Raw genomic sequence first — 11050 nt, 5'->3', positions numbered from 1 at the left:
GTGACCTGCTTTCGTAAAGACTTTAGCCTAACACACTGTGTGGGACAGTTCTCTATCCTATAGGATACGCATCTAAACTGATTTGTCCCTGAACAACAGAGAGATTTTAAATTTTAGCCCCAAATCCTAGTTCTGCTTCTCTAAACGAGAGGCAACCAGCTCCATTCTACCACTCAAGCTCTTTAAGAAATGACCACTGACCAAGCCTTCAATTCAGATTACGCATCTAATTCTGTATTTTCTCTCTGCGGAGTTCCATTATCATTCCCAGTGGAAGCCATGTATCTGTTATGAAATGCTTAACAGTACTGCCAGTGGGCAACTATCCAGACTGAAGACCAAAATAAACTGCTGTCAAGGCACAGTTCATTCCCACTGTTTCACAGCACTCTGTCTCCACACCCTTTCTCTCCCCTCCTGTTCCACTCTCTAGGTACTTTGTAAGGCAACAACTGTCATCCATTAAGACGCTAGGGAGAAGTGACACAAATATATATTTTTGATGATAGAGAGAGAATGCCACTGTAAAACTAACGGGCTGAAAATAAGAAGGCTATCAGGTCTGGGTCAGATGAGCTACGGTGGGCTAGGCTGTGGGTGTTCCTCTTGATGTGCGACACATGGCTAGCTCTTCCCCAGAGTACACACCATCTGGTTTCTGCCTGAGCTTTACAACAGTTCTCTTCCTTCCATTCACCAATAAACTCACATAAACCAGAGTTGGTTTACAAAAGATTGTTGTCAATGTTTATTTAGAGCCCAGTTAAGAGAGACTTGAGAACACAAGGAAACCATATCTCTTTCATTCCGAATCCCAAGGTTGGGGCCCAGATTGGCAGGAGTGCTTCTTGGGACCCATTCACAGGTTTACAAGTTTCTCATTGAGGGCAATCTGTGACTGTGTAAGATTGGCAAGGTAGGTCACCATCAGCAGGTCCTGGAAGAGAAAGAATCCGTCAGTGAGTGGCTGGGTGGGAAGGGACCAGAAAACTCGGTCCTGGCCAGCTGGGTACATGACAGCCTGGAGAGACTGATGGAAGATGGGAAGACAATGGTTGCGCGAACATAATCTCATCAGTAGTTTCCCTTACAGACAACAGACTAGGGTTCCTAAGCTGAGATCCAGAGATAGAATATGAGGGGGCGTCAAAAAGTTGATGGAGCGAAGCCCTCTGGCATAAAGGGTCTGTGAATTCAGATGGGAAAAACAAGTCTCATATTTTCATTCACCCCTAACTGCATTTCAGCATTTTTTTCAGTCATGAATCTGATAACAAGCCATAGCAGTGCTAACAGTACCCAAAGCAGTGAAATCAAGGAAGCAAGGGAATCTCCTGAACACACGCACTACCTACTTTTCAACCAGGACTGCAAGCATGCATACCATCCCACCCGATTCCCTAGCCTGAGGTGGGGGAAGGGCCAGAAGAACACTCACATTGATATTGCTGTTGAGCATGGTCTCGAAGTCATCAGGAACGATTTTGGGTACTTGGTTAACCAGACTCATCAAGAAGCGGCCCACAGTATTGTCAGCTGACACCTTTCCAGACTGAGCACCAAAACAAAGATGCGATGAGGCAGTTACTTTTCGCCCTTGCGACGGCAGTCGTTTCACCGGCACGCCCTCCAGTGACCCAAGTGCCCTCCTTACCAAGACATCCTCTGCGTACTGCAATACTGTGCTGAGGGCATCCTGGATGCGGGCTGACGCCCCTCCAACTTGCTGCAAGTCACTTGAGAGCCCGATCACCCGGTTGGGACTAAAACAGGTCTTCATGATCAGGTCAACTATGGAGCAGTGAAGACACACAGCAACCCAGTCACCCCATTATGAAGGAGATGGTTTCTGCCCAGTCCTCTGGCTCTTGCCTGTATTCGTTTTCCTTCCTCCTGGTAGAACCAACTGGCTCTTTTACCCCTTGTTGTGTTATTGCCAAGTGTCCCGAATCGGTTCTGACTCACAGTGACCCTGTATAGGGTTTCCAGGGGCTGCTGGGTGGTTTGAAGCACTGACTTTATGGGAACAGCCCAGTGCCTTTCCCCAGTGGCACAGCAGGACTCCCTCCGAGCGCTGTGTTATCACCGATTGTGGTCTTCTATGAATGGTCACATGGCCTTGGGTGCTGAGAATTTCTTGTATCTAACAACTTCTCAAATTATTCTCTTGAATTCTATTTACACAGGAGAATGACTGACTTCTAATCAATATAATCTGTGCAAAAACGTCTACTCCTGAATTCAGAATCATTCAGTTCCAAAAAGAAATGCAATAAGCTCTTTGGGGTCCCACTGAAGTCTACAAAATCAGAATTCTGGCAGGTGGACTCTGATACCTATATTAAGTCAAAGTTCCAAATGTACACCTACAGCTGAACACATTCTGCTGAAACACAGAGGAAGTTTGCCCTCCTTCCTTCCTGCCCCAGGAGCTCGGCTCCCACATTCAAATCAGATGCATGCATGAGAAACTTGGTTTGTCTCGAAAGCTCCTGTTTCCCAGTGGAGTCCTTGTCACGTAATCCCTGATCACACCTGGTGTAAGACGTTGAGGGTCTGTCTCACAAGGCCTGAGAAGAGGACAACTACTGGGAGACATGCTCATCTGAATAAAAGGGATTTAAAAAGGCTGTCTCCCTTCTACATAAGAAGCAAACCCAAGTGTAACTGTGACATGACCGTGGTGGAGTTTGTAAAAATTGTAACATCAAGTTCTCTGCTCCCCTCCCTCCTCATCACAGACAGACGAGACTGAGAAAGACGGCACCCACAGACTGTATGGGAAGTAGACCTGAAGTAGACACTGGCGAACATATTTTCCGAGCACACTGTGTGCTGTGCTCTTCAGAACTCATCTTAGAGTAATCTTCACATTAAAGAGCCTGCACGGTACAGGGTACAATCCATTCTTTCCTACTAGTGGCCACGTCACTGGCAGGAAAAAGATGCTGCCAGGTTAGGGACATCAAGTCCTATGTGTCTATTAGAAAATGGCAGTCAGCTAAAGATCTGAAAAATGAGTTTGTCTTTATGACAATGCCATCCCTGAGAGGGAGTGAGAAAAAACAGACAATAATTACTGAAACAACTCCTGAGGAGGAAGATGTGAAAGCAATAGGAACATTACCAATGTGAAAAACCTGAGTAATAGGACTGCAAACCAGGCTGCTGCTGATCAACACGACACTGTTGGCTGATTAGTTTGTGGAGAGCCCACCTTGTCTCTCACCAGTGAGGCAAAGTGGGACTACCAGCAGATGAGGGCAGGAGGGGGTAGCTGAGTAAGTGTTAAGGTCTGGGGGTAAGAGCGGAGTTGAGGACTGAGAAGGACTGGAGGGCAGGGCCAGGGTAGTTTCTGTGAGTGCCCTATACTCACTGCCCCTGACCCACAGCAGAAACCAGTCAGAAACCTACAAGTGAGAAGAGATGCTTCTAGCAAGAGGGCTGGAGACACTAGCAGGCCTTTCTACTTTCATGACCTCCTAAGATCAGTAAGTACTACGCTCTGTGTCTTCTTTCAATTACCCAGCACCCTCCATCCTTTCACGGAGCATCCCCTTCCCAGCCCTCAAAGTGCCAAATACCCCCGAGAAAGGTCGGAAAGCTACTCACCTCCAATGCGTTCAGTGTCATAATATGCATATCTCACAGTCAGAGGTGTGAACATCACCCCCATGGTCCTCCCAGGGACACCCATTAAAGTGCTGGGGAGAGAGAAGATGAAGATAAGCAGTTGGCCTTGGGCAATGGCGTCCATGCAGCCACAGCAAGAAGGACCACTACGGAAGCAGGAGTGTGGCTTCCAAGCTAAGAAGGTGGAGAACACTGGAAGCCTAGAGTTCTCAGAGGAGCAGGTCACTTTCTCCCCTGGCCTCATTCCACACACCAAAACCTTAGCCTGTAAGAAGGGACTCAGTGTTTGACCCAGCCTGGTCCTCTTAGAGGACTGATTCATACACTGCCCCCGGATGGAACACTGGGTTGCCTGTACACCAGCAACCCTTGCCCAGCAACAGTGGATTAAGGGCTATAAACAAAATCCCACCAAAGAAGATAATCTTTATTCAGTCAACCACACACTTTCAAGTGAATCTTGACATCTGATATATCTATCTGGTCAGAATAAGAAACCAAAAGGACTTGTGGCATTTACCATCTTTGTCTTGTGCACAGTAATTAATGAACCACAATCAACAGCAGACACAGAAACAATACAAAACTACACAGGGTAAGAGACGCTTAACAAAGACCTCCATGCTAATGGGAAGACATTCCTTCCAACTCCCATAGCAGTACCTTCCTCACAAGTTACCACATTCCCGGGTCAACTGAACTTTTACTACCAGCATGCAGATCTGCCAAATGTTACTGTCACTCAACCCTGGGTTAACGGATGGCCTCGAAACAAGGAGTCTTCATCTGTACTACCCTTAGACTAGGCTCCATCCTAGGAATATGGCAAACTAAGGCGCAGCTCAGGAAAGCAATGAACATGCTGGAGAATCATGAAAAGAATACTAAGTAAGGATCAACTATGAACATCCAGTTCGAGAACACATGATATTAAAGGAACACAGTAGCTTCCTCGAATGACAAAGGGCTGTCTTGACTGGTCAGTGTAAGAAGTAGAAACAGGTGAGGTAGAACTATGGATGATCAATGAGTGACAATTATAAAGCTTCCCCTTCAGCAGCAGGGACTTATATACTGAAGGCATTCAGTGTGCTTGCATGGGGGACCAGGGGTTAGCCACGCTGACCTCGACAGCCCTTTATCCCCATGTGGGGTAAGGCTGTGCTTACCTGACATAGGCCTTGATGCTCATGCGACCGTTCTGGAGGCTTGTGTCCACAGTGAGGTGAATGGGGTTGGGGGCCTCTCTGCTGTAGTACTCATGGATCAGCACCGAGTGCTCGGTGATGTCATGGCCTGTAGCATACCTGGACAATAGAGTGTAGTTGTGGAGGTCAACAAGTGCACTCCTGTTTAACAACATGAATACAAACTGGGGGCGGTGGCAGGGGTGGGTCCAGACACCTGACAGCTCTACAGAGCAATACACACTGAAACCGAACATGCCAACAATGCGAGTTTATAAATATTAGTATTCTCTCCTCACACTGAAAACTGCATCAAATCAAGTCAAAGCGTAACTTAGAGCTCTTGAAAAATTCCAAGTTATCAGTCCTTTAGGAAGACTTTGTCAGAACTACAAATCAAAATAAATTGCCAAACTCCAGAGTTTCTTGAGGTACTATGGAATCCTTGGGTGGTGCAAATGGCTGCTCACTGGAAGGAAGGAGGCTTGAATCCACCCAGAGGTGCACTGGAAGAAAGAGGTGCCGGGAGATCTGCTTCTGAAAAATCAGAGCCATTGAAAGCCCTATGAACTACTCTATCAGCGTTCTACTCTGACACACACAGGGTCACCATGAGTCGGAATCAACCTGACAGCAACTAGTCGGTACTGGGATGAGGTTAATACACTTCCAGTACTCTGTGGCTCCAAAAGGAGTACAAGTCTAGTGGCAGGAGACATTGACAATCAGCAGGGGACTTTTCATTTCCCCTCTCGACTTACCAGCCCAAGATGAGCTCGTTAGGAGACACTTTCTTGTGCAATTCATACATGTTCTTAGCAAATTCCATGTCAACGGCCACCTAACAAGGAAAGCAGGAATGGAAGCTAAGAATCCAGTAGCCTTTAGAGAAAACAGAGGCCACCCCTAACAGATGGACCAGGTCCTTGGGCTATAGGAGCTCTAGTTATGAGCACAACATACTGCATGGTAAGAGGAGGACAGCAAATAAGCAGCTAGACTACAGAAGGGCAGTCCAGACTGCCACTCACCTCATCCTCAGACTCATTGTGAGGCACTGAAAAGCAATTGGTAACTTCTACCGAGTGCTTGTCGACAGTTCCTGTGAAAGAGAAAATCGCTTCAGTACAATCTTAGGGCTCCAAACCCCCTCTGACCACTTTCAAAATACCTTAGGAGGCTCTTCAGTCAGGGAATACCATACTGAACTCACTGGTTCCTAGTTCAGCCATGGGCATCAGTGGGACCAGGGTCTCCAGAGATCTGCAACCTGGAGAAACTGCAAACACTTTCCTCTAATCATTACCAAATAGGGTGGTCTGTTCTTCTTTAACAGGGTCTCCTTTTTGTCTGTTACTTTCTGCTACTAGCCCAACTCCAGACCTTCATTCTATGACCTTGATATATATGGTACATATTTCCCTAAGTTTTATCTATCTTGTTGCTATTGAGAACACAGACAGCAAAACACATACCAATCCAAATTTCCACACATACATTTTAGTCACTCAAAAAAAATACAATTGTATTTGAGATGTGCAACTACTCTTAGGCTCTGAGTTGTTCCTCCCCGGTTAGCATAAACTCATGTACCCTCCTAAGATTCTTATCTCATCTTTCCACTTGCTGTTTAAGGCAGACATTTTTCACCAGTTAAGCTAAACTATGGTTCAGTTTTAAGCATTTTAAATATTCAGGGGATATTTTTGGTTAAGGATTAAAAACGATCTCAGAGCCAACGAGTTTCAGGGGTTCATCCATCCCCTACTCATGGCACCAAGAAGTCTAGAGTTGATGAAAAATTTTAAGTCTGTTCTGTCTTTTCCCCCTTTTCGTAAGAATTCTTCTATGGAATTTTTAATCAAAATATTCAGTATTGGTAGCCAAGCACCCTGCAGTTCTTTTCATTTCTGGCAGACAGTTGTTGAAGGAGGTAGTTGTTCATGGAAGCAATTAAGCACACATTCTCTACTTTCCTCCTGTTCTTGCCTCTCCTCCCTCTTGTTCAGGTGACCAGGGGACCAAATGTTGTTCTTTGGATGGCCACCTGTAAGCTTTTAAGACACCAGGCATGATGCAATGAACTAAGTGGTAGGACAGAAGCAATAAACACATTATTAGTGCTTAACTGTTTGTATTAACCCAGGGACTCATTGTCTCCCACAATTCCCTAGAATTCTCCTTCACAGCACTTTGCATATTTGCAACTATGCTAATATCTCTTATAGCTCCTCACTATGCTCGCTTCATTTCCTGCCACATCCCCTTTCCTCAGTACAGTAGCACCAATTATTCAGAGTCTAGGCCTGCTAGGTCCTTCCACACTTGCCTTCCCCAACCTTCCAAAATTGTCATCTGTACTTCTGGTGTGGCAATGTAGGCTAAGCAATGCACCACAAGGTAGGTTTGAACTGGAAGATCAGCAGTGCAAACCCACCAGTTGCCCCTTGGAAACCCTATCCAAGGTTGCTATGATTCAGAATCAACAATAACAACAGCAGTTTCTGGAACATGAAAGTCATTAGTGACTTTATTTAACCAAATAAAATGCTTCTTGCATTAATGTATACCTGAGAAAATGGTTAAGTTCCTTAGTTGGCAGTATCTACACTTTCTTGGCTAAGCACTGATCATATAACACGGAACATTGTACCACAATCTCCATCTGAAGAGGACCTTCCACAGAACTGCTGTAAGACTTGGGGTACTAGCAGAAACTGTGGGTGAATAATTGTTCCTTTAGTTAGGTTGAGTTCAGAAACACAGGCATTGAAGCCAGGTCAATGATGCAAAAATCATTTGTTATAGGAGCTCAAAGGAGGGTACCCGTATAGAATGTGTTCTTGCTTAGTGTTTAAGACTGGGGTGAGGGATGGTGGACTGGTTCTGAACATCTGTCCAGGGAACATGAAAGAAGGGTGGCACTTACAAAGCACATGGCACACAACATGATGGCACACCTGACAAGGAGAATTATAAAAGCTTGGCTTCAGAAAAGCCATGGCTAAATTTGGTAGACAATGGATCAACTGAGCATCTGCAAATACCAAGTACTACACTGGTGTGGTGCTTTCGGATGAGCACTGGACTGGGAACCACAAGGTTGGCAGTTCAAACCCACCAGCTGCTCCTTGGAAATCCTTTACAGGGTTGCTATGAGTCGGAAGCGACTTGACAACACTTAACAACAATCACCATCTAGGGTAGTATTAAGGAGACAAAGAAAGGCTCAAAGGTTTGTTGTTGTTATTAAGTGCTATTGAATCTGTTCCGACCCACAGTGACCCTGTATAGGGTTTCCAAGGAGCAGCTGGTGAGCTTGAACTGCAGACCTTGCAATTCAAAGGGTTTTGCAGTCTGGCTCATTAAACCACAGTACCACACCAGGACTCCTTCAGAGGTTTGTTAAGCACTGTCGAGGCACTGCCGACCCCATGGCGACCCTGTATCGGATTTCCAAGGAGATAGTGAGCTTGAACCACAAAACTTGTAGCTCAAACGACTTTGCAGTCCAGCGCATTAGCCCACAGCACTACACCAGGAGGCAGAACTATCATAAAAGTGTAAATGGGCTCCAGTCAAACTGGTTTATTTGTTGAGGAGTTATTTTTACAGATGCCTTCATTCCTTTACCAGCTGGTTATAAATTTGTCTTTGTAAGCATCTGGCAAATGGAGCCACTTAGTCAGTGGATAGGCGCAGGGAGTCAAGCGTTAATTTAGTCACTTGCTAGTCGATAGCTGAGCTCAGTTTCGGTAGATTGAAGCTAATCATACTCGCCATGAAGTACTGTTGGGAAGAAAACGTGAACCACTTAGCACACGATATTTACTCAAGTAATAACAACTCATATGTTTTATGCTGCCAGACATGACAGCAAGCCTATACAAAGGAGAGGAACGGATCAAGTTTCTGAGGACGGTAAGTCACAGCAGGAAGAAAGGATGAAGTGACAAGCAAGAAGTCAATGGGCTTGGAGGAGGCAGGAAACCAGAGACGAAAAGGTTAACGAGAAGGGGCGCGATCAATGGGAGAAACGAGCGAGAGAGAACGCCAATTTTGTACCACCACTCACCCAGCAGGGTCCCGATAACGCGAGCAGCGCCCTCGTTGCGTCGCTCATAGCTGTCCACGATGGAGGCTAAAATGACCGGGTGCAGCCGGACCACGCGACCGCCAGGGAAGGGCCCTGGGAGAGCCGGGCCAGGCGGCGGCGGCGCAGGGGTCTGCGCTGGGGCTTGCGCTGCGGCCGGGCTCTGCCCCGGGGCCGCGGTTGTACCCGCTGCTGCTGTAGGGTCTGAGGATGCGACAGGAGCTGGAGCTGGGGCCGAAGTCTGAGCCGGAGCCGGGGCTGGGGCCGGAGTTGGGGCTGAGGCTTGGGCTGGAGCCGGACCTGAAGCCGGAGCTGCAGCCGGAGCCGGGGCTGGGGCTGGAGTGGCAGGAGGAGCACTCTGCGGTGGAGTCGGCGTGGCCATCTTGCCGAAAGGAAAGATCTCACACAGGAAGGGAGTGAGATAATAAACTTTACGACTTCGATAGGCTGAATATGCACCACGTGAACCACATCTTTCCGTCTATTGGTTACTGATACTTCTCGGGGCACTAAAATTTCCTGCTCTGTTTGTAAATTCGTCCGGTGTTTGTATAGTTTCTTTCCGTCCGATGCGCAATCGTAAGACTCATGTCAAGTAGTTCCGAGTAAACTTGGGACGGCGCTGGGAGAAGAAAAATGTTCTTAACGTGTTGTAGAGTCGTCCAATTCTTGGCGACTCTGTATAGGGTTTCCGAGGCACTTTCTCACGCGGAGCAGCTGGTAATCAGAGCCGCCAACCTTGTGGTTCGCAGTCCAGTGCTTATCCTGTGGAGTCCCCTCGTTCCGCGGTTAAGTGCCCTGTATAGGGTTTCCGAGGAGCCACTGTGAGCTTGAATTGCCGACTTTGCGGTTCAAACCGACCTTGCAGTCCAGCACATTAACTACAGCGCCATATCAGCACTCCTGTTCGCGGGTGGTGGTTATGTGCTGTCATGTCGGTTCAGACTCGTGGGGACCCTGTACAGAGTTGCCGCGGGTAGAAGACAAATAACTCAACTCAGTGTGCGCACCTGCCGCCAGATGGAGCCAGAGAGCAGCGCAAGAGTGCAGTTCGTTTTTGTTTTCAGATTTAAATAAAGAAATAAATAAGAAATGGGGATCAAAATTACATGTATAGGGCTATGTTCTTTGCCACATCATTCATTCAACAACCTGCTGTGTGCCAGGTGCTCTTTTAGTCACTGGATATATCGGTGAACAAAAACAAATATCCTTACCCTTGACTAGCTTCCGTTCTATCAGGGAAAGAAAAATAAGTAACTATAAAGGAGCTCTGGTAGCGTAGTGGTTACGAATCGGGCTGCGAACCTTAAGGTCAGCGGTTCGAAACTACCAGCTGCTCCGCGGGAGAAAGATGAGGCTTTCTACTCCCGTAAAGATTTACACCCTCGGAAACCCTGTACAGGGTCGCTATGGGTCGGACCCGACTCGATGGCACTTAACAACAACAACAACATAATACAATTGTTGTTAAGTGTCTTTGGGAGTCCATTTTGACTAATAGTGACCCCTAGTGACATAGTAGATCGGGCTCAAAATGTAATCGGCAAAACGGTAATCAATCACTTGACACTGAAGTAGCCAGTATTCAGATACAGGACTCAGAGCAAAGAGCAAAGCGTTGATTGAGTACCAACACTTAGAAGCACAGGGGAGCAGAAATCTTCCATAGCACTCTCCCCGAGGGAAAAGGAGAGGGAGGATTTATAGAGATTTTGCGCATAGGGTTGGAAACTGAGGAATTTCAGAAACTTCTTTGTTAGTTTGTGTATCTCAAGTCATGCTTACCATTCTGGATATGTTGGCTCTAACAGGGGCACTGGAGAATGAGAAATTAATGTAATTTGGCATAGCCAGCAGAAAGGGCCCAAGTTAAGATATTTCTAGTTCCACGTCCTCTTCTGAATTTAGCTTGAGTTCCTGGCACTTCCCTGTCAATGTACTGCTGCAGCCATTTTAAAAAATTATCTTCAGCAAAATGTTACTTACATGCAATATTGATACTGCTCAGTAATTTCTGTTTTCTGTTGGGTCACCTCTTTTTGGAATGGGCACATATATGGATCTCTTCCAATCAGTTGACTAGGTAGTTGTCTTCCAAATTTCTTTGCATTAATGAACAAGCTACTCCTGTTTT

General features: G+C 46.5%; 1 protein-coding gene across 1 annotated transcript; it reads right to left on the bottom strand.

The window, feature by feature from the left end:
- Positions 1-859: 859 nt before the first annotated feature.
- Positions 860-9295, bottom strand: EIF3F (eukaryotic translation initiation factor 3, subunit F). Its single transcript, XM_006872976.1, has 8 exons — positions 8896-9295; positions 5852-5922; positions 5582-5661; positions 4803-4940; positions 3613-3704; positions 1655-1791; positions 1439-1552; positions 860-937 (listed from the first exon to the last, which is right to left on the bottom strand). Exons 1-8 carry the CDS (start codon positions 9293-9295, stop codon positions 860-862), a joined length of 1110 nt encoding a protein of 369 aa, XP_006873038.1.
- Positions 9296-11050: the final 1755 nt, after the last annotated feature.

The sequence above is a fragment of the Chrysochloris asiatica genome, unplaced genomic scaffold (assembly GCF_000296735.1).
Source record: "Chrysochloris asiatica unplaced genomic scaffold, ChrAsi1.0 scaffold00219, whole genome shotgun sequence".
NCBI classification, from domain to species: domain Eukaryota; kingdom Metazoa; phylum Chordata; class Mammalia; order Afrosoricida; family Chrysochloridae; genus Chrysochloris; species Chrysochloris asiatica.
This window is presented reverse-complemented; position numbering and strand designations above follow the sequence as displayed.